The 23,195-nt window shown below is 47.1% G+C and overlaps 1 protein-coding gene across 3 annotated transcripts in view; it reads right to left on the reverse strand.

The window, feature by feature from the left end:
* The window catches only part of FRMD4B (FERM domain containing 4B), a 132,679-nt gene extending 114,308 nt beyond the window's left edge, over positions 1-18,371 (reverse strand). Inside the window, exon 1 of one of the 3 annotated variants that reach the window (XM_040076247.2) lies at positions 10,587-10,624. Coding sequence is in view for 1 of the 3 variants with exons in the window: in XM_040076246.2 (XP_039932180.1) it covers positions 18,130-18,147 (18 nt within the window). In the remaining 2 variants the exon portion in view is untranslated. Of the gene's footprint in view, positions 1-9,662; positions 9,681-10,586; positions 10,625-18,129 lie in introns of those variants that run through there. The other 2 variants (XM_040076246.2, XM_040076249.2) reach the window with 2 other exon arrangements.
* Positions 18,372-23,195: the final 4,824 nt, after the last annotated feature.

Here is a 23,195-nt window from a genome sequence, read left to right on the forward strand (position 1 = left end):
CACAGAGGTGTTATCATCCATCTACTACAAACTTCCTCATCAGACACCACCTCCTCCTCCTCCTCCCAAACCTTTCATTCTTTTCCAAAAGCACATCAGCTGCTTTGGGCAGAGCAGTACCTAGAGCGTTATCAGACATCTTTTGCTCTCCAACAGGAATTTCCACTCCTGGCTGCTCTGGGAGGTGCAGCAGCCCTGAGCCCCCTTCCCTGGCTTGGGAGAGGCTCTGTGGTTCGATGGCTCCAGGGCACAGGGCTGGGGAGGGGTGGAACAGCTGGAGAGGACGTCAGGCAGAGATCCCCCTCCTCTCCACCCAGCGCTCACACACACTCCTGCAGCACATCCCTGACACCTCCTGAGGCTCAGCACTACCCTCACATGGTAGCCAGAGCGGTGCTTTTGCAGAGGAAGGTGACAGGCACAATGATAAATTGCCAGGGAAATCCATTTTAAGCACAGAGTGATCCTGGCACCCTGGAGAAGCAGCACTGACGGCCCTTTAGAACCAAATACAGCACACGTGGTTATAAAATACACTCTGCTGTCCTGTAGGATGCTCAGAGGAAACAAATATCACATTGTCCTGTAGGATGCTCAGAGGAAACAAATATCACATTTCCCCTTTATTCTCTGCAGTTAATTGTGTAAAACCATCTACTTGACTACTCCTTTCAGCAGGGTGAGCAGGCTGCTGCAGGGACATCCCAGCAGCACGGGCAGCGGTACCTGCAGCAGGTGCTGGGTTAGATCCACCTGCATGTTCTAAAGGGGAGTGACTGCAGTTCCCACCTTTGGCTCCATCCCCTCCTGATTTCAGGACCAGTCCTGTGAGAAAGGAACCAGGATGGACGTTTCTGCAAACGGCTTACTGGCCACCTCCTCTTGACTTCTGGTGATTCTGCACAGCAGCCTGAGGATACAAACCCGTGTAACCATGTGGGTAAAGGGAAGCTCATACCTAAAATCTGGGGGGGTGAGGGCCAGACTCCACTGCTCTGCAGCTGGACAGGTGTGGAGGACAACACAGCTGGGTCAGACTGTAGCTAGTCTCTGACCTTCGTCCTGTGCACTGAAGGCACCAAGCTGCTCCACCACTGAGGAGAGTGTGCCCACTGTTGTTTGAGATCAGCTGTTACAACACACCTGGCTAGGCCAACACACCTCAGGGACTCCAAGGTTTAAAAGGCTGGACTGCAACTCTAGAAATTACTAACACATTAAAAACAAACAAACAACAAAAAAACCACACGCAAAAACCACCACAAACAAACAAACAACAACAAAAAAAGAAAATTAAATGCAACTTTGGCACCTCAAAGCAGGGGTTTGAGCCTGCAGCCTTCATAAGGCGCATCTCTAAAAGGCTCCTCATATAGGAATTGTGTTGGTAAACTCTCAGGAGGGGAGTCCCAGGCTGCAGCCTCTCACCCTGGGCAGCCACAGGTGAGAGAACAGGACACACCTCCTGAGCTGATCCTCCTGATTTTGCACAAGTGAGGGCTAGGAGTGACACTTCTTTCTTTGCTGAAACAAAGAGCCATAAAAGCCAGCACCTCTCTTCTCCCCGAGCCTGCAGCAGGACTGCACCCACTCAGCGTAACAATGGGCACGCTCTCAGGTTACCTGGATTCACCGGGTGAGAGATTCTGAGGGTGCAGTGCCAGGCAGTTCATCCCTCGGAGCACTTCCACCCTCCCTGCTCCCCAGTGAACCCCTCTTGCTCTGGTCCCTCCTCTGCCTGCTCCCCCCAGCTCAGCCCCGCCCATGGTTCTCCTCACTCCATTGGGTTTTGTTGGTTTGTTGTTGGTGTTTTGTTGTTGGTTTTTTTTTTCTTTCCACCCCATTTTATTTTAGAAAGACAGGACTGCAGAGCACCATCAGCATGCCAAAAACAAAACCAAACAAGTACAAGTCTGCAGAGGAGGTGGCAGACACACAGTCTGGCACACAACACACCCCGCCGCTCCGCGCTCCGACAGAGGAGCTGGAGACAACAACTGCTAAAGCAAACCGGGAGTCTGAGTCCTGGTGCCACTAAAATCCCACACAGATAAGCTGGAGATGACACACTCCAATGTATTTGAATAAACACTTGTATCTCAGCTGCTGCAAGGCCCAGGCTCCATTCAAGTATTATTATGGAAGAGCTGGGAGCAGGGAAAGGGATTTCTCAGACAGGGAGAAGAGGTGTAGCTTGCCCCAACAAGCATGTGATGCTCTGACAGGGTGTAACTACTGAAAGACAAGATGTTAATGCGCTGCCAACAGAGCTTTCTGTCATCAAGCATCAAAGCTACTAACACTGGGTTTAAAAAATAAAAAAATAAAAAGAGGTTCAGGCTGAGAATGAGGAGGTTAAAATTAGTCTAAGCACCAGCTCCCCAGTGTTTAAAGTGGAAAGAACCAAATCAGCAGCCAAGTTAAATCCAGACAGCAAGAAACTTTCAAAGTACTCCAAGACAGGGTTAAAGATGGATTTATACACACAGAGCAAAGACCCTTCTCTTCCCTTCCAAACCCACCCCCCACCCACAGGGCTTTGACCCACATCCTCCCTTTACCAGGGGTGGACAATCAAGGAATCTCCATCCCTGAAGACCACTCACAGTGCATCCAAAACCACTCCTGTGTGTGGTACTGAAGCAGTGGTCACCAAATCTTTTAAAAAAGAACCAAAATCCTTTAAAACTTTTAAAGGATTGCAGGGGAGAAGCAAGATCTTGTACCATGCCAGTAACCCCCAGTATGCACACACCCCTCCTCTCTTCCCTCCCTTCACCACTGTCAGGCTGACTCCATGAAGCCCCTGTTTTTTCTCTCCTTCCCCAGTGATAATCAGTTCATCTAAGGGACAAACTGAACAAGCCTTGGCACTGGTGTGTTTATCAGGTTCACACCATGCCCTGCAGAAACAGCTGGCCAAGTTTCCTGGTGTCTCCTGAATGCCCCAAACTAACACAACTAATTAGAGTTCAACCTCACTTCACCTTCTTGTTTCATGGAAAGCCATCATTCGATGAGTCCTCCCTCATCTCCAGCAGATACTCACAGCCAACCCTCACAGTGATTTTCTTGTAAGTGCCATGAAGGCAAGAAACACGGAAAAGGAGCTCTGCTGCTGCCAAGAGAGGCAGACTCACACGGTCAGCACTAGGAAATACTGACAGATAAGCACACGGTGCCAGATAACACATCAGCCTCAAGGCTGCCAAGCAGACACCTCCTGGAGCTTCTCACTTCTGCCTCCCATGTAAGCAGCATCAGGCAGGGCTGGAGAAGGGTTTAGGAAAGGTTGCCTCTCCAAACTTCCTCTTCCACACAACAGTACAGACCTGATTAAATCAGAAAGAGATGCTACTGGTTTTCAAGGTGTTTCTGACAACAGCAGAGTTAGAAGAAATGCTGTTGCCTTGATTTAAAAAAAAAAAAAAAAAGGTTTTTGGAAGTGAGAAGGATGAACCAAGACCAGGCATTCAGGATCTACATTAGCTACACAATACATACACATCTCTCCAACCCACTCACAAGGATGCTTACAATCAATGCCAGTTGTGTTTTAGCTGCTCAAATGTTAGTTTCTGTGAGCTCTCTGCTAAGCTTTTTTGACAGCGGAGGAGAAACAAGCAATTTGAAACACTTAGTCTATTTTACCATAAAATTGACAAATGTGGTACCCATTAGAAGGATTCCTACTGCAGCACATCCCTGCACAGTTCCCACGCTTCTCGTTTCTGCTCCATGTGCAGCTATCCTGTGGGGTGCAGTCATGTTACTGAGAGAGCTTATTAAGATTTTGGTCATTTAAAATTTGTTTTTAGCCAGGTCCTGCTGTCAGGCAGCATTCCTGCAAACAAAGACACTTCCTTGGTGCTGTGAAAAAGAGGGAACTCAGTGCAAGGAGTTAAACGTGCTCAAATTGCTGGATCTGCAATCCAGAGGGGTTTGCAGTTTGTTTTCTAAACGACGAACAGAAGTCTAAACTAAGACACAGAGTAGGGATAAAGTGTGAGAGGAAAGTAAGAAGCACTCTCCATGCACCAGAGACAGCCTGGAGATCCTCCTAAGCTCCAGACACACATTTTTCCATCATTATCACCTTCAGAAACAAACACCACGACAGAGCATGTCAATGTTTAATCTTAAACATGCACACCCCTACTTTTTTTTTTCTTTCTCATTTTTTCCCCCCTCTTTTGAGATTTAAGACTTTACCTTTATAAGAGCTGCTTTCTTTCCTGGTTGGACTCAGCCCCTTGCACAACAGCTCCCAGATGTGTACATCTGCTTTCCATAACATCCAAGCAGGACTGTAAAGTCAGAGGCAGGACCCGTGTTCCCATAACCTATACATTTAGCACTGCAATGCCTCCAGAGGAATTCTGTCACATAAAATCCATCATCGTGCTGTGACCTCAGCCCAAGGCTGCATTTCAGATGGCAGCCTCCTTCTGTGCCATGCCCGGTCCACAGCAATGGCTCTGCCTAGCTGCTCTCCTCCCCTTTCCTCCTGTTTTTCTAGACCCTTCTCCAGCTTTCCAGCCTGAGTTTTCTCCCTGTTCTAAAGCATCCTCCTTCTGTATCCATCATCCTCTACCCCTTCCTTACGTTAAACCCAAGCACAGAGTGCAATGAGCACGACCACGCGAAATTATTCCACTGATTCTGGCTGCAAAGCAACAGCCTCTGCTGTGTTCTCAGGGCCAGGGGAGGCTGGCTACAGTGAAAACACCCCCCAGAAACATCCATTGATTATTTTTACTACTTTCAGGCTTCTTTCTAAACTAGACAAAGTGGTGTCTATCCCCAGATACTTCTAATGTCTCTCCAAGTGCTTCCAGGGCTCGCTGGGAAAGAAGGGAAAGGATATCCAACTTGTGCTGATCTGTTTAACATACTATTTAAAAATATAGAGTATTCCAGGCGTCTGTTCCCTAATCTTATCCTTCACTTCAAAGAGGGGAGAAATCAGCCAGATCATTTATTCATAAAGCTGGAACATCTGGCGACCGGTATTTCAGTGAAACTGCAATTTCATATCTCTAAAAACATATAAATATAATATTCCAATGAGATACTTCTTCAAAACTCCGGGCCAAATTCTGGTCTTAAGATTCCCAGGAGAGAATCCCAGATCCACTTGAGGAAGGTCAAGATTCTGTCAATTTTGCATCTTTTGTTGCTTGATTTTCCATAAGAATTTTCGGGACTGAAAGCCTTGAAAGCAGTCTCTTTCTTGGGAAGCCCTTTGCAGAGAGAAACGTTCTGTGAGATCTTTTCTTTTGACACCACACAGCAATAATAACCAAGACCACGCAGAAAAAAAACGTGTCTGTGTATGTTCTTTGTTCCTGCTTTCAAGTACACGGGGTTTGTTTTCAATGCAACGCAAGGTAAATGGATTTGTTTCTAAACCATCTCTCCCCTGCACTGGGCTCTGAGAAAAAAATAAAGGATTAATTGTATGAAAGAGATTTATATACAGGGAGATTAACCAGCCTATGGAACTCTCTTTCAAAGGGACTAAAGATAGCTCAGACATTAGCATGAGAAAAACCGTAGGGCTACATTTCTTACATATATTAAAGGGTTTTTACATGCCCATCTCCCACTGTGAAGGCACGGCCACACAGCAGAGCCTGCCCAGGCTGTGACCACAGGATCTGATCACTGCTGATCAATAACTGCAATAATTGATCCCCTGCATGCTCCAAGGCCAGCAAGCAGCAGCTGAAACAATTCTTTTGGGTCGACAACTCGACCACACAACCTCAACATGTGCCTAAAAGAGCCTGAAAAAGTTCAGCTTCGAACTTGAGGAGTGCAGCAGAGATCAGTCCTGTCCTGCCAGAGGAATGAAGGGTCTGGGTGGTTTGGGTCTTCATACATTTGAGTTTTGGGGCATCTTGGCAAATGCTCTTGGACAGCAGTTTTTATAGCAGTCTGTTAAGCTGACAGATAACCCCAGCAGAACTGTGTTTTCTTCTACCCCTTCAGCATCCCCCTTCTCTGACAACTTTTGACAACTGCAGAAAATCTGAAGCTCCTGTCAGCTCTGCGTTCAGCTGACCTACTGAGAATTTAGGCTCTAAACAAAGAGGCCATCACATAAAAGTATTTCCCTCCCTGACACTGCCCTGTAAACAGTCTACACAGAAAACAAGGGACCAAAATTACAGTTTGCATGCATTCAATGCGCACTCTATGTTTTTCAAAAATTACTAGAATTCTGAAGGAATTATGGTTTAAAGGTTTGTTGTGCTGCTTTAAATAGCAAAAGAAAACAACAAAAATTCCCTCCTTTCTCTAAGCTATATCATTTAAGCACGGAACTGTTAACCATTGCTGAAAGCACTGATGCATTATGACTTGGGGCAAGAGGAAGGCTTAATGCTTGGAAATGGCTGCAACCAAACAATAGCAGCTTTGCCCGTGGGTTTTCAGCATTACATTGGAGGCAAATTGCTCAGCCTGTTCAAAAAATAAGATCTGCACACTCCAAACTGGGCGAGGAATTGTTCATACAACTAAACGGCTGTCACACCTTGTCACTACTGGTGACATCCACAAGATAAGGATGTAAAGATGCCCAACGACCTATTTCCTGCCCTCAGCTCTTGACTGAGTCATCCTCAGCAAATAGTTTTAAGTACTGATCAATCTTGCAGCATATGGCGTGTGCTGGTTTATCTGAAGCCTGATTACAAATGTCAAGGTGCCAAGCCCAAGCCTCCCATCCAGTCCTTCCTGTGATGATACAGTGGTCTAAAAACCTTGATCTTTCTTTATCTCCCTTGCAGTGGTGTGTGCTCTGCAGCTGTCCTCTGCTGTTCAAAAGCCCTTAAATCAAAATACAGCTGCTTTATGAAAACTGTTGTCTGCAGGCAACTCTTCACAGTCACTCTGCAATCAATTTCCACGTTAAGCACAAAAGCTGTTTCACTGTGGTGGTCCAGTTTGAAATAAACACAACATGAGGCAAAACACAGTATTAGCCCCTTAGAGAATAAAATAGCAAATTCTCTATGTTTTGGTATATAATCCAAGAGGAAAAGTCCGAAATGTGATTTAGCCACGTGTTTCTCACAGCAAGCGAGCTCAAGAAGAGCTGTAACTTTTACCGTCGTGCAACCAAAACACACAATGTCTTTCCTTCCCTGTGACACCCTTGGAAGAGGCGACCAAAGCTGGCTCTTGTCCTGGTGTGCCACTCCTCTGGGCTGGCTGTGCCACCCAGCAGAGCCTGGATTTGTCACCTGAAACCAGCACAGACTGGGAGGGCAGCACCAGCACTGTGCAGGAACGGAGCGAGCAGGAATGATCTCAGCTCCTCTCAGCCATGGAACTGGACTGGCTCCAACCACTAACTCAAATATACTCCCAATAGGAATGAAAATCTACACAGAAAAGACCAAAACTTGGTGGCCTGAGCATGATCTCATTAAGTCAGGCACTTTCAGTCAGATGAATAAAGCCAACATCCCCTTTAATTCCTCGGGATATTTAAAGCCAGGCCAGGTTTATAGAAAGCAGTGCCACCCTCTTGGGGATCCTGCCTGACAACCTCAGCACCTAGAAATCATTTAACACAAGTTATAGCTCCTCTTCTACTGGTTTTCCCAGGTGCAACACCACAATTAAATAAAAGTTTTCTCTGAACACTGGGGTTGAACAGCTCTGCACGACAGCCAGGGCACGCTGCTGTCCAAGGCTCAGTGATCACCAAGTCCCAGGAGACACAGGGGTGCAGGCTGCTGTTTCAGAGCCGCCTTCCTGTGCCCAAAATCACACATCAGTCCACTCTCAGGAGTGCAACCAAGGTTTCCAAACAGCCATGACTCCCCCCTCCCTCTTTGCTGCTGTTCATATTCATGTAACTGCTGTAACACAGCATCCTGGGAGGGGGGGAAAAGCAAACAAAAGACATTATAGCCAATTTGTATGGAAAATCAATTAAGTTCAGACATCTCATTAACCTTCTAACCTGCTTATCCCCCAGCTTTAATTTACACTACTGCTTGCAAATGGATTTGACACATTGGCCCACCACTTCCCTGGGAAGGTGCAACAGGCACGAACAGAGTTCTTGGATCCCAGAGAACTTCATTTATCCAACTCCTTCCTTCCCTCCTCCCTGCCATTCACTCAATGCTAAAAAGCACTGGAGAAAGAAAATAGGACACAGAAAATATGCAAGAGCCCTGTCAAAATCCTGTAAGCCCTGCAGTGGGCCTCCTTTTTTTGCCTTCTGTTGCTTTAATTACCAGAAACTACTTGCAGAATTGCCGAAACCAAGAATGCCCAACCAGGGCCACGTCAGCAGAGTCCCACAGTGGTGGCAGAGCCAGGCTCACAGGAGACTTCTCACACCACATTTCACCTCCACACTGTCACAAGACTGAGCCAGATAAACACACACTGAAAAATCAGCCAGAGGTGGTGCGTGGAGTTCTGGTTTTTTATGTTATAGCACAGAGTCTAGGGAAGAGCCCTGCTTTCTGTAGCCAAGATGCATTCACAGCCTTTCCTCTGGGGATCTCTAAAGCAATTTCATCTCACTGCCCAGAAAACACCCAGCTTCAGGCAGCACAATCCCAGCATTCCCACAGGAAACCACAGAAAAACGGTCACCTGCATCTCAGACCTCAGGAATTTGTTCACTCCTGTCATGTTTTCAAAATTATGGAATTCCAGGGCTTGTTAACACACTGGAAGGTTTCTGTGCAATCTCTTTTGACTGAGATGACGTGCATATTTCTAATGGACTGAGGAGCAAACTCTTACCAAGGGTTTTTACGTGTCCAATACATCAGAATTAAACTAAAGTCTGATGTCACTGCATCCACGCAAGGCGAAGAGAATCAGCAAGATGAACCTCCCTGTAAAACAGACCAATCCTTGAAATCCATGCTGTTGCAGGAAATATAAATCTTCCTAAGGCAAGCACTGCAAGTAACTTGTGCAAATAGGTTCTCCAAAAGGAGGGAAAGGGGCAGCTTCAAGAAAGCAATTTCTAAAAAGCAGAGAGCATGAGTGAAAATACGTACATTTCTCTAAACATACGTTCCTGCCTCTGTAGGAGGCAGGCATAACTAAAGCACTGCAGTCCTCCCCAGCCTGCAGGCACAGCTCTCCAGCCAGTGCCCCTGCGGCTGCTCAAAGGTTTCCCAAGTTACAGCCAGGTAAAAATTGATTAAAGCCTAGACTGCAGCTATTGGGAATCCAGCAAAAGTTACAAGAATGAGCTCAGCTGCTCTTTGCTTCCCATCAGGCAAAACTCTAAATAGAGGCAGGGCTTAAAGAACACAATCCCCTAAAGGAAAAATCAACAGCCCCCCTGGCAGCAGCTGTGCTCTGCCCTGCTCCAGCAGAGACACAAACACTTTCAAATGGATCTGTGCCTGAAAACCAACACAGAACAGAAGGTGAGGGCTGGGCCCTTTTGGAGACACTGTTCTAACAAGCTCTTAACCTGGTCTGTCCCTGGGTCTCACCCTGTGGCACTCTCAAACTTGTTCCCAAGAGTGATGTGCTCGGCATTAAAAGTTTTCAGCTGCATTCAGCAAGGCTGTGCTCAACCAGCCAAGGAGACACCTAATCCCATCTGTAGGAAAAAAAGGCAGCAGTGAGGTCAAAGGTAACCTTATTCTAGATTACCTTATTACCTTATTCTAGATCATAGCAACGACAGGTTAGAAAGCCCAGTCTAAAAGCACACGGTGCCCAGTGTAATTGAAACTGATCCCGAGTGCACCGGCAGCCGGAAATCTCCTCATCCTTGTTACGCAGCACGTCCTAAGAGAAGTTTATTTCAATTTAGTTCAACCCCATGGAATGGTTGATTAAGTCGAATTTAAAAACTCAGAAAAAATGAAAATTTTCTCAAAAAAAAAGGTAGATTCAGACTTTAAAATGCAGTAGGGGAGAGGGAAGATGCGTGTCAGGGAATCAGGTCTGCAGAGAAGCTGCGCTGAGGACGGGAGGAAGAAGGAGGCGAGAGGAAACACAGGGAGAACAATGCTGGGAAAGGGGCTATTCTGGGCAAGAGGGAGAATGCGAGGCCAAGCCGGGCAGGGAAACAAGTGTAACAAAGGCAGGGGAAGGGCTTCCTCCCTGCGCAGGGAGAGATTTCTGTCCGCCTGCCTGCCCACATCCCTGACGGACCCTGTGTCCGGGCTGAGCCCAGCGCTGCTCCGCTCCTTTCTCCAGAGGAATCAAGGGGCAGATGCCCAGACCGGTGCGTCTGCCCTGCTCGGCAGAGGGAAAGATGCTGGGGCTGCCCCACGGAAGGAGGCTGGGGATGCTCCCAGCCCCCGCAGCCAGGTGCCGGCCATCGCCCCAGCGAGAGCAGGTCCCACCGGCGGTTGCCAGCCCATCACAGCATCCCACCGGGAATTCGCCCTCCCCGAGACGCTCCTGCTTGGCTTTCCCCGGCGGTCCCGCTCTGCTCCAGACGCCCAGCACGGAGCGGGCGCTCCGCACGGGGCTGTGCCCGCTCGCACCGGCGGGACCCGGGGCGTCCATCACCGCGCCGCATCCCGCATCCCGCTCGGAGAACAATGCACCGCCCTTCCCCGGCCCGGCCTTACCTTGGCGGGGGCTCCGCGGTGCGGGCAGCCCGGGACGGGGCTGCCGGCCCAGCCCAGCCCGGCCCCGGCCCCCCGGCCGCTCCCCCGCGCATCCACCCGCGGCGGCCCCGCCTGGGCTGGGCCGGGCTCAGCGCCGGCCCCGCTGCCCCCCGAGCAGGGGCAGGGCGAGGGGCGGCTCCGCCCCGGCACGGGGGGGACCCGGGAGGGGGCAGCGATGTCCCCCCCGTGTGTCCCTGCGGGTCCCCGTGCCCGCCGCTCTCAGCCCTCGGAGCGCCGCGCAGGGGAACAACTCAGAGCATCCCGGAGCTCAAAACTTCAGCAGGAGCGGCGCGGGGAGGGAGAGCGGTCCGGCCCCGCTAACACGAGCGGTTCTCCGGGAAAGCTCCCCCCGAGCAGCCGTGGATCCTCCCCGGCCTTTGTTTTGCTCCCAGCAGCGAGCCACAATGCCGACACAAGCCGTGTGTCGTGTCCGAGGGTGATGGATGGTGGTTTCTCCAGGGCGATGCGGAGGGGCTGGATCTGCCCAAACCCGGCTCCCTGCGCTCGTAAGGAGCCTTTGTCATCCTCGCGATGCGAAGCAGAACAATAAGGCGAGTTCGGGAATACCCATGCTGGTATGTTACACACACGGGCTCCTAATTACCGTATGGAAATGAGCTGCCTAAAGTAATGAATCGCAGCCTGGCTATTGTTTGGGGGGATGTCAGATGAACTGGAGGTGCTGGCAAGCGGGGCTATAATCCAGGCTCGCCGTCTGCAACAATCAGCGGCACGGCGAGTTCTTGTGTGTGCCACGAAACAAATCACTGCAGCCAACACAGCGCTTGTGTGGCTGAGAAATCCACTCTAACATTTTGCAATGGAAGGGTATTCTGCTATTCCCGGAGAATTCACACAAACCTTTGTTCATTCATTTGACCAAAATTAGAAGGCTTACAATAGTCTCCTAGGAAAACGAGACTTTTTTTTTTTTTTTAATGGCAATCGAATTATACCAAATAATGGTTATTAGCCCCAGAAACACAGGGTCTTCCTATTTATCACATCTACAGACTGCAGTGCCAGACTACCTGGTGCTTTTCTGAGAGCAGAGCAATAAACACAGCTTGACTCTCTGGCGTATTTTGCATTCATCTCCATCCCCGCTGCACGGCATTCCCTGGCCGTGTCTCACCCATGCCAATTTATTGCAATGATCTCTCCGTGCTCTCCTGCTGCTTGCTGCATCAATCACGCTAATGATGCTCATTCTCTCGCCTCTCCTCCCTCACCACTGCTTGCACCTCAGGGCCCCCACGCCTGGTTTTTGGTGCCATCTGACTTTTCTGGGGTTTTCCTTCCCTTAAGCTCCTCTGGGGTTGTGCTTTGGGCACTGAGAAGTGTTCCCAGGTATTGCCCACTGCCAGGAAGGTGACAACGTTTGCCTCTTCTGCTCCAGACTGGCACAAGCCAAGAGCAATGCAGGAACAGCTTTAGGTCATCAGGTATTGTACAACACCACCCATAGCTTTCTCCTGTATTTTCTGCATTTTGCTGCTCCCTTCTGCCTGTTTTACTACAAGTTTCCCGCTCACTCATGTGACAGAAAGTTTATCTTCTCCCTAGAAATACCAAACAGATTATTTGAGCCATGTATACCTCTGTATCAGCACTCTCATCCCTCTCTGATTTCCAGGTACCATCAACCACCAACTCCCAGTGGGCTCTGTACTGCAGAATATGAACAACTACCACGCAATATCCCTGAAAAGATTGTTCTATATCACAAGAAATCACTGCCTACTACACTTCAACCATCCCCTCCTTCCTGCATATAATACTTCGTTAGGGGAAATTACACTGACAGATATTTTGATGTGATGTATGCATCCATTTGCCCTCCACAAATGATCCTAAATCAAAACCTAGAGGCAGAGGAGCAAGCTTCCTTTGGGCAGAAAAGGTCAGCCAATATTTATAGAGGCTGAAATAAACGCTCTTTATCTGGTTTATAGCTGTATTATAATAAAATCAGAAGCTTGTAGAAAATACTGCTGCTGCACCTGAACAGAGTACATGCAGAAAATGAGTGATAGCAGTGCACAAGAGAGAGGAGACCTTCAAGTGTGATTGATGAAGGAATGCAGGGCAAAATTCTTCAGCTGAGTAACCTCTGCTGGCTTTGCACTTGACCCTGAGACACCAACCCACACCAGGACCTCGCTGTGGGAGGTGTCTGACAAATCCACAACAGCTCTTCCCCTCTGGAGCAGAGAGCCATAGGCAAAGGACAGCGAGAGAAACCTGAAGATGAGGTTTGCCTGGGGTCTCACAGCAAGGCACAGAGAATTTCTTCCACTTTCAACCAAGCTAGCTCAGACTACAGCTCAAAACAGATGCCTCAGGTTTGGTGAGAAATTCCACTTCTAGTCCGTAATGGGGAGCAGAAGTCAAAGCAAGACTCAACAACAAAGCCCTTTTGCCTTCCTTGTCCGACAGCTATTTACACAGCTCAAAACTCCAGAGATTAAATGCTTTGCAGCACAATTAGTCAACACCTGTATGTGTCTGTTTCCTGAGTGTTTGCAGTCTGAAACAGAATCCCTGCGTTCCCAGCCCTGAAACATTATTTTTTTGGATATCAAGTCCCCGAGTAAATCTCTAAAGGCTATGGACACGAGTCAGATTGGGAAAAAGGGCTGAATTTATGCTACCTTCCTTATGTGAAAGGCAGACCCAGCTCTGACCATACCTCTTTCCAAAATCCCCTTACAGCAAGGAAGGAATATTAATGTTTTAAAAGGTACTTTGCCTCTCTACTGAGATCTTCCACTGCTGCTAATCTGTACAAACTGCCAGAGTGGGTTTCATTTATTATTTAGGATGAACAGTGCAACGCCAGGCTAAAAGAACAGCTAGTCCAACCCATCACAGCGTTCTTCTGGGAGACCTCAGTAAAGACAAGCTGTTTGTGCAGCCTAGCACTGACAGACAGAGATCCTAAAGTGAGGAATCACTTGAGGAATGGTGAGGCACAGACTTGCAGTATTTCATGGCCTCTGCACAGCCAGTGTTCAGCCAGCAATGCCAGCAGCAGGCAGCCAGTTTTGGGCGGATGTAGAGGGTAGAATTGCTGTTTGGCTGACACCAAAAATCACCTTTCAGGTTCCTCTTGAGCTTGCAAAAGATGATGGTCACTCCACTGCCATGACTGGAGGCTCCTCTTTGCAGCCCAACTGAAAAACTGAATTATCCTTTCAGACTTAATCACCCTGCCTAGCTCCAAATGCTTTTATTGCTGATTTCAGCTAAGTTGGCTGATTTATGATAACTCCAAGATGAGAACTCACATGCTGGAGCTGTGCACCTGAGGTGGAGGTTTGTGCACAAACCTCCAGAAGATAATGAGAGCAAACAGCTTGGATGGATATGTGCTCTAAGTGGTGACATTTCAAATACGTTCATAAACCTTTACAGTATGAGCACAAAATATGCTAGAAACAATTCAAGGTAGACTATGGTCAGTGCCAAATTCCCACAGCCACCTCACAGGAGCTCCAGGAATGCCACAAGCTACCTGTTGTATTACAAATCTAAACCAGAATGTAAAGATTCTAAAAGCTGCTCAACCCTAATTAAAAAAAAAAAAAAAAGTTCTCATCTAAGACATTTTTCCAAGTATAAGGTTTTTTTTTCCTCCCCCCCTTCAGAACAGGTCTGCAAAGCCTTAGCTCCATACATTTCACTTGTGCAAACTGATTTCCCATTTTTCTGCCCCAGAGGACTGGAGCCTGCAGGACAGGTGAGAGCTTCAGGTGCTGCACAGAGTGCAGTGAGGATGACAGCCTGGTCACTCCTGAGCACAACCCTCCTCCACAACAACAGGAGATTAAAGGAGAGGAGGAGGAATGGGAGGGGGTTTCCTCTGCTGCTCCAAAATATCCTTGGGTCTGCTCCTCATCAAGACCTTTTGCAAGCAGAATTTGTTTGTGGGGTGTGATGTGGTAGAAGACGTGGGGTTGCTGGCTTTTCTCTGTTTTCAGATTCATGTCACTGACCAGTCAAATTTGTGTATTTTTAGAAAAGGAAATGAGGTAAATAAAATGCAGAAAGATAGAGTAAAATGATGTCATTTACCTTAACTGCCAAAGCACACAAAGTGTTGTTATAAAAATACAGCAGCAGCTCCAAGTCCTGAGGAGCTGTTTGGAAAAGCCAACTTTAGTTGTCATGATTCAAGTCAAGGTCCAAATTCAGCAAACACATTTGTTAGGTGCTTAATCTCAGCTTTCACTGGGGCTCCTGTGGTATCACTGGGAGCACTTCTGATATTTGCACCAGCCAGGTTTACAAAGCCTGGCACAGCTGAAGTGGCTTCTTCTACATCTGCACCATTATACAACTCCTGCTCTGTTTTTAGGCGTAGGATTTTGAGTATTGTCCACAACAATTAACCACATTTTCCTGATTGTTTTCTTGTGGTGCCTTAAAAAACTCCTTGCCTGATATTAAATTATTTTTTGAGTTATCCTTTGCCTTAAATTTAGATATACGGATGTCATTCTAAGATAATAAACTACATAAATGCATCATTTAAACATGGGGAAAAAAATAGCGTTGCTAATTATGTCCAACAGTAAACCCCTTAAGTGTTGCTGCACAATCTTTATTTTTCATTTAAATGTGGCTCTGTTCACAGATATTCTTCACCAATACGATAAAGGCAATTAGAATTGGTAATGACTGTAAACACCATTAGTCCTGGTAATTTGCTCCTTCCTACAGGTCTGACACACCCGAGGTCCTGCTGCCAGTTTTCGCCTCCCATGTTACAGAAAAATTTATGATGGTCTTTTCTGGCTTTCATCCAACTTTAAGGACCTAAAATTAAGGACCTAAAATTTCACGGCCAGGCTGGATGGAGCTCTGAACAGCAATGAGTTATCTTTCAGCTCCCTTCCGACCAAACCTTTCCATGACTCTATGAAAATCACCTAAGTGAGCCTGGGCTTTACCCATGCCATCACCCTGCACATCCATTCTTTGGTCTTTCCATAACCTAATTCCATCCCCCAATTTTGTCTGTTTGCATTGCAAATGAGATCCTGAACAGAATAGCCAAGCTCAGAGACTGCAGATAAACTCTGCAGAAGGAGACAAAGAATTTACCAAAGTTTAGATTTCTAGGCTCCTAATTTTTCCAGTGTTTCTCAACAAAAAGCAGCTCAGCAAGAGAAAAGGACAAGAGAAGCACAGCCAGGTGCTACACATGTTCTCAGAGATCTTCACCCTATGTCTGATAAGAGAAAGCTCATTGAAGACAAGGATGCTGCTCCTGTTATCACTAAAAGTGTTCTCACAGAAATGATGCTTATTCTGATGGCTGACAGCACAATCTGCTGGGCTTTTCTTGCATTTCTCCCTCTTCATTACTCAGCAAACCTATTCCTGTTTCCATAGAACTAAAGGCAGGTTACAAAAGGGAAAGAAACACAGAGTGGCTCATTAGAGCCCTTCAGTCCAGCCACCGTGCACCCACCACAACATTGCATCCAGAAGTTTCCGAAGGTCTCCTGGGCACTGCTGAGCAAGAATGTGTCTTTCTAGAGAACCCAGCCCTACATCTGCAGCACCAGTGATGCCAAAAAGAGATTCTGCTCCTGAGCATCCCTCTGCATCTGTATTTATGTCTAAATGGTAGAAAGATTTTACACTGATATTCCTGATAAACTTCTGCATTCAGAATGATTGGAAGTATTCATTAGTTTGTTAAAGATACACTGAAAAAAAAAAAAAAATTCCACAATTTGTTCCACATCCAAACAGTTTAAAAATCTGGCCTTCTAGTGCCAAGAGGGTCTAGAGATGTCACCATGTATTAAAAAAAAAAATCACTAGTCATTGTCTCCTCAGGAGATGCAGAAGCACATTACTAACATTATGCATTAGTATTAGCAGCTTGCCTTATTTTCTAATAAATGGAAATAGCCAAGGATAAGAAAAGGGAACAGTCTGATGAGCCAAAAAGCTACACTGCTGAGTCCTACTGCTCCTCACAAATCCATCTTCCCACACAGATCCCCTGTGTGTGTCTCGAGCCCAAAACACCCCCAGGACTTCACTCACTTTCCTTTTTGGTCCTTGCTAAGCTTCATATTGTGAACATCACCTGAGACCCAAACATCAATCAGCCTCACCATGGACTACAGCAGTGGAGGAGGCTGATAAAAATGAGAGCCTGGTGGGCTCTCCCATCACTCCTGAAGCATTGGTTTGCTCAGCTCTCATGGATGGGCAGGGCAAGATGCAAGGACAGCCATACACACAGCCCCAGAGCTGGTTCTGGGAGGCAGGGCAGAAAGGCTGCTTGCAAAATGCCATTTATGCCCTCAGCACTTCACCTCTTAATTTCTGCCCTTACAGAATATTTTAAAATGTGCCCAGGCCTGTTCTCCACCACTTTCTTGTCTTGTGATTTTGTTTGGTCGCTAGGGGAAGGACTGTCGGGTTTTTTTCCCGAGGTTTCAAGAAAAGAGTTGTTTTTACCCTTATTTTGGCTTTCATATATCAGAGACAGAGCTTAAGGCAGCTACAGAAGGGACATTTGAGCTCCCATCTCCAGGCACATTTGCCAGCCATAAACCAGAAGCACAGCCACTCTGCTGAGTGGCAGACACATCTTGATGGCTACACGGAGGGTTTATGTGAGGGCTTTTGTTTTGCCTCCCCACCAGCCAGTCTAGGAAGACACATTAAGATGGAAAACAGCGTGACACCAGAGGCATTTAACCAGCTAAAAATATTACCAGAGGTCAACAGACATAATTCTGACAAACAGAGGCCTGCTTGTTGGGTCCTGTTTATTTGATCATAAGAGCTGAAAGTGCTCCAAAGGGTTTTGTTGTGGCGGTGTCAAGGAGAAATGATGACATTGAGCCCATGAGATTTGCTCTGTCTCGTCAGTAATGCAACCTAGCTCCGACTGTGACCCATTGAAAATGAACTTGCTGACCTTCCACCAGCTCTCCCAGCCTCCAGAGTGCTCTTCAGGGCTACTCTGAAATGACTCCTGGTGAATGAGGGAACTGTGCAATTACACTCACACAGAGTCTCAGCCTCTCCACGCACCAAGGGACAGAGCCTACAGACCTGTCCATGGCGCAGCTCGGCTGTGACTCAAAGGGCAGCGATTCCACGACTCTGGCGTGTAGCTCCATGAAGATAAAGCCATACATGAAGTGCTCCCCCCGCAAAAAATCAGTAAAAATTGCCATGGTAAAGCTCCCTTTAGCCACACCTCAGCAGCATTTTTACCCTCTGACTCAAATCCCACACAACCTCAACAAAACGAACAAGGCTCACCAAAGAAGCTGAGCTTCTTGATGGCCCCAGACACTACATCAAGAAGACACAGACAGAATCTCCTTTCTGCACTGCAGTGGTGGCAAAAACACTCCACAGAAGTTAAAGAACCAATTAGGATTTTTTTTTTTTTTTTTTTTTTTTTTTTTTTTTTTTTTTTTTTTTTTTTTGCTGTGGAAGAACACAGTGTAGGTGAACTTACCTTTGGCAAAGAGAACATCAGGGGTCAGAGAGGGCCAGAAGATCCCTTAGGCTGGTGCAGAGCATCACACCACAGGAGCAGGGACACCTGAGGCTCTGCCTTTGGGTACCTGAGCAAGGCAGGGCCACGGCTGGAGCTCAGGGAGCAAACTCACAGAGGATGTGGGACCATGGTCAGACAGGGAGTTGGGTCCTTGTGGCACACGCCAAGCACAGCTATGCTCCTCCAGCATGACTGAAGAGAGAAGCTAAGCACCCCTGGCCGAGTTTAAATGGGCTCCCGGCCCATGGGAAGGGGTGGAGCACTGGGTGGGGATGCTCAGGGCTGTTAAGGCTAATCAGGATCTGCCAGAGCCCCTTTAAACCAGGTCTGTAATACTTCCTGGGGGGGTTTAAAGCTTGTTCCACAGCGGGAATAAAGTCTGTGCTTTCCACAAATGTTCACCTCCACTTCATGACACTGTGGGCGTCCCCACTTCCAGCAGAAGAGGTCAGAAAAGTGCTTGGCAGGGAGGATTTAGATAATACAGAAGGTGTGTGTGTTTGGGAAAGGCAGGGGGACAGGAGACTGCATCAGTCAAAGCCAGCTCTGATTCTTAACCTCTGACTTGAGGGCCCTGTAAGTGCTTCACAGAGCTGGGAGGCATTGCAGTGAGACCACTCGAGTCAGTCAGCCTTCATTTCTTCTCTTGCAATTGAGAACAGTGCTTGAAGCCAGAGGAAAGTTTTTGTTGTTGTTGTTTTCTGGCTTGTGCAAGTTAGCACGGAAGGCTGGTTTTGATGGATCTTTATGTCTAGAAGAGGAGCTACATTTATACTGTATAAACAGACAAACAGAATCTGTGCTTAGACCACAACGTGCCAGGGCATCCAGAAATAATCCACAAGCACCTGCCTCATTAAAATTTGAGTTACCTGGGCTTTTACACCTGTAAATTGTAAATTTTGTAAATCCCACCCTGCAAATTCAGAAAACTTTGTCCGCTACCAGTGTAAAATTTTTCTGGGAAGGTATAGAAAGTACAGAGGATCTCACAGCAGCAAGCCCTTAATTATCACCTGATAATCACCACAGCGATTAAATTGTCATCGGTTCTTTGCTAGTTCCTCTTTAACCTCCTTTATCTGCACCCAGTGTGGAAGGAACCTGGATCAAAGGACTAAAAGTGAGGTGGTGAGTCACTGTCCTTCATTTCAGGGGTACAGTTGTGTTAAAACATCTTTAATTCTTAGGTGTACTTAACGTGTTGCAGTCTAGAAAATGACAATTTCATGTGAAAGCCTTAGAACAGTTTGGGTTGTGTTTAGTGAATGCCATCTTAGATCCACATTTCCTGCTTTCTTCAGCCATAAAATGTTCCCAAATCCAGTGTTCTTCACGCAGAGCCATTTATTCAAATCACTGACTAACCTTGCTACCTGTGTGCCACTTTGCTACTTTCTTCCCATTTATAATCATTCACTCTCCAGATACGCAAAGTGTTGTTTCTTGATCTTAACTGCAGCTTGATTTGTATTCACCAGAGCGAGTGGATAATCCACAGGAGCCTGTGTTTAAGAAATGCTGCTGAAGTCAGGGCAGCCAATGCAGAGGGCTACAGAGCAAGGGTAATCTCTGGGTGGGTTTCATCCATTGCCACAACAGCCCAGTTACCGAACATCCACTCCCACGGGAGCCAACAGGCCAAAAGAGGCACAAACAAACAAACACAACAAACTGGATACCCAGCCTGCCAGCAGATTAAGTCAAGAAGGAGTATTAAGTTGTTTGGGTTCTCGTTTAAAAATAAGTAAATCGAATCTCCCGGTCAATCTGCTTAATGTCTGATTGACATTAAGTAGATAAGCAGTGATTTAACCTTACGGGGTAGATTTCTTCCCATGATGCAGAGGTCATGTCACACTTGGAGGATGACAAAGTGAATTTTTTAATTTCCTGTCCTACCACGGGCCAGCTCCGTATTTGCTGGGAGATGAGGGTGCTCCTTGTTTTCGTGTTTCAGATGCTCCTGGGGCCTTCTGACAAGGACCAGCAGAGTGGAAACAATGCTGTCCAATGGCACAGCAGTGCTGTGGATAATTCCATGCAGGAAAAAATCACCTCATTTACGGCACCACAGAGAGGTTTAACGTGGGATATATTCATCTGGTCATTCAGCATTTCCCATTCCTGGGAGCCACTCTCCACAGCTCCTCGTATTGCACGCCCTCAGCGGCTCCAGGAGCGCCAAGAGAGCCCAATATGCCAAATGATCCAATGCCACAACAGCCCCCAGGTTTTCTGCTCCGTGTTTTATTGTGTTGATTTATCTCTCCATTTGTTGCAGACTGACTGAGCTCGAATTGGCTCACACAGCCCAGCTTCCCCAGCCGCTCGCCAGGTTCTGCAAGAGGCGATTCTGCATGTTGTGCTCAGATGTCAGTGCAGGTCCCTGCACCCACCCCTGCCATAACCCCTGGCTCCCAGGGATGTCCACTCTCGATTCCTTCCAGGGCTGGGCATCTCCTCTCCCATCCCCTTGCCCCTCCATACAAGATTAACCCATGCAGCACCCTTTTCTTATTAGTTTCTCCCCCTCACCTCTCCCCTGCCTCCTGAAATAAATAAGAGCTAAGCCCAAACTGGAAGGTTTGGAGTGGTTGTTATGGCCTTCCAGCATTTTGTGCCTTTGAGCACAATTTTCTAATTTTGTGACAGAAGGTGTGTTTTGTTTTTTTTCCAGTGCTGTTGACAGCTCTATCCACAAAATCCAAGCGCCTTAAATACGTTGTTAAGATTTTCCTTTGCTGACAGCTGATGGTCCACAATGCCAATATAAAGAGATCAGCACAATCCAGTTCAATCCATTACCTTATTTAAATCGTCTCTGGAGCAGATGTCAGGCAGGCCAGGCTCCCTCAATACCTGCTGACAGCCAGGACAGTTGTGCCATCCAGCTGTGCTATGATTTCTTTCAGATTGAAGCAGGTTGGTGTTTCCATTCCTGCCAAAGTTTGAGCCAGGCTAGTCAGACCAAAGCTGCTGTTGTCCCTGCCTGTGCTGGGAACTTGCTGTCGCTGAGCTGCAGCTGCAGCTCCTCCTGCACCAGTGCTGACACCAGCCCAGTGGCTGAATCTTTTGGCACAACTCCACTAAAAACATTGCAGTTGTTACCTCATAGCAGAGGAGCATCTCTGTGTTTCTCCCACACCTCCTTGGGAAGCATTCCTGCAGGAATCCCCAGTATGGCCTCTGCTGTGCTGCTATCTTTCCTCCGCTGAGCAGTTTTTCACGGCATTGAGGAGCCCTCCTGCCCTCAGCATCCCCCAAGCTTTGCTGGCTCGTGTAAACACCCTTCCACTTCCATCCTGCCTTCCTGGCTCAGCTGCCACTTTCCATCTTATCTTAAAGCCTTTTAATTCCAGTGTTATTCCCTCACTCTCTCCTGTAATTCATTTAGCACACAGGTGCAGAGATATGAGTCCCTGCTCTCCGCTCTCACTCGGCTCTGCAGATGGTAAAGGTGTTTTACGTTCTCACGTTTGTCGCCAGGGAATGTCTCTGGTTCATTGCCAGGCCACCTCCGCAGCCCCCCGGTGTCACCCTGCTGCAGGCTGCTCATGGACCAGCCCCTGAGAGGCTGTGGTGACACAGCACAGCACTTTGGGCTGCATCAGCACCTTTTGGGCCCTCTCAAAAGCGGTGTTTTAGGAGCAGAGTGAAAGAACCACCCCTACGCTGCAAAGGGAAGCAGGGTGTTGGGGTACGCTGCTGTTTCTCATCCCAAGGAGCCCTGAAAATCCCATCTGTGCCATTTCTCATGGAGAAGGCATTGCCCCTGTGTTGCCATATTCTGTTGGCCTTCTGATTGTTTACATTTTTGTAGTGGAGCCTTCTCATGGATTGTAACATAAACAAAGTGATTGTTTTCACATTCCTCTCTGAGGAGGGACAATTGATGGACTTCTAGCCTGGCCAGTGGGGTGGAGAGGTGGCAACCTCATTCTCCAATCCCTGGTCATTGTCCAGAATCTGTATAAGCGAGGTCAAGTAAATAGACTTCCCTTCTTTTTGCTCTGGACTTGGCTGTGTGAGTATAATCCTTTTTGTGTCCTCTAGTGTCACCCCTGCACTTCCCAGCCCTCCAAACACCACGCATTCAGATCACTGAGTTTCTAAACCTCACACAGCCTGTAAATGACACCTAAACACTCCAGCCTACACACATGAGGAAGCAGACACATCAAGTGACAGAGGACAAGGAGCTCTGGGGTGTGGAGAGCACAAGAGACACCATGGACCTTCTTTGCTTGATGGAAAATCTGGGAGAGGGCAAAAGAAAAGCTGTTGTAAAAGAAGTTAATTTAGGCCTCACAGGAACAGAAGTGTTATTTATAAAACATGGAACCATTTCGGACCAGAACTGCACAGGTCTGCTCCTGCGATCTCTGCATCCCCTCAGAAGGGCTTGGAATTTGAATTTCAAATGTCAAATATCTACGGTGACCAGGTCACCAGGAAATTACCAAGCAAGAAACATTTGCAAAAAAATTTTTGCAATGTTTTAATGATCACCATAACATTTGGGTAAGGACTCAACCTGTTGTCGGGCAATTTGCAGGTGGAAAGGGATGAATGAATTATTCCTGGTGTTTTTGGTTTGGGGTTTTTTTTTTTTTTTGTTGTTGTTTTTGTTGTTTTTTTTTTTTTTTTTTTTTGTTTTGTTTTGTTTTGTTTGTTTTTTTTGTTTGTTTGTTTTTTTTTTGTTTTGTTTTGTTTTTTTTCCTCCCCCAGGTTATTTCACAGCTGTTAGCCAAAATTCCAAACCACTTATTTTTGTTTAATGCCTGAACAAAAAAAATATAATTCAGACTTAATGCCTCTAGGAAGTGTGTTCTGTGATGAAGCTTTTCTGCTGAAAATCGTGTGATGTGTCTTCAATTGTGGAGTCTTTGAATGAAGAACTTTTGCTTCCCAGTAATTGTAGACATCAAGAGGAGAATTTACTCTGCATGTTGTGTTTCTAAATTTGGCAAATCAGGGATGAATTTCTTTTTCTGCAACAACAACAAAAAACCCAACACCTT

This window comes from Hirundo rustica, chromosome 12 (assembly GCF_015227805.2).
Source record: "Hirundo rustica isolate bHirRus1 chromosome 12, bHirRus1.pri.v3, whole genome shotgun sequence".
Lineage (NCBI taxonomy): Eukaryota > Metazoa > Chordata > Aves > Passeriformes > Hirundinidae > Hirundo > Hirundo rustica.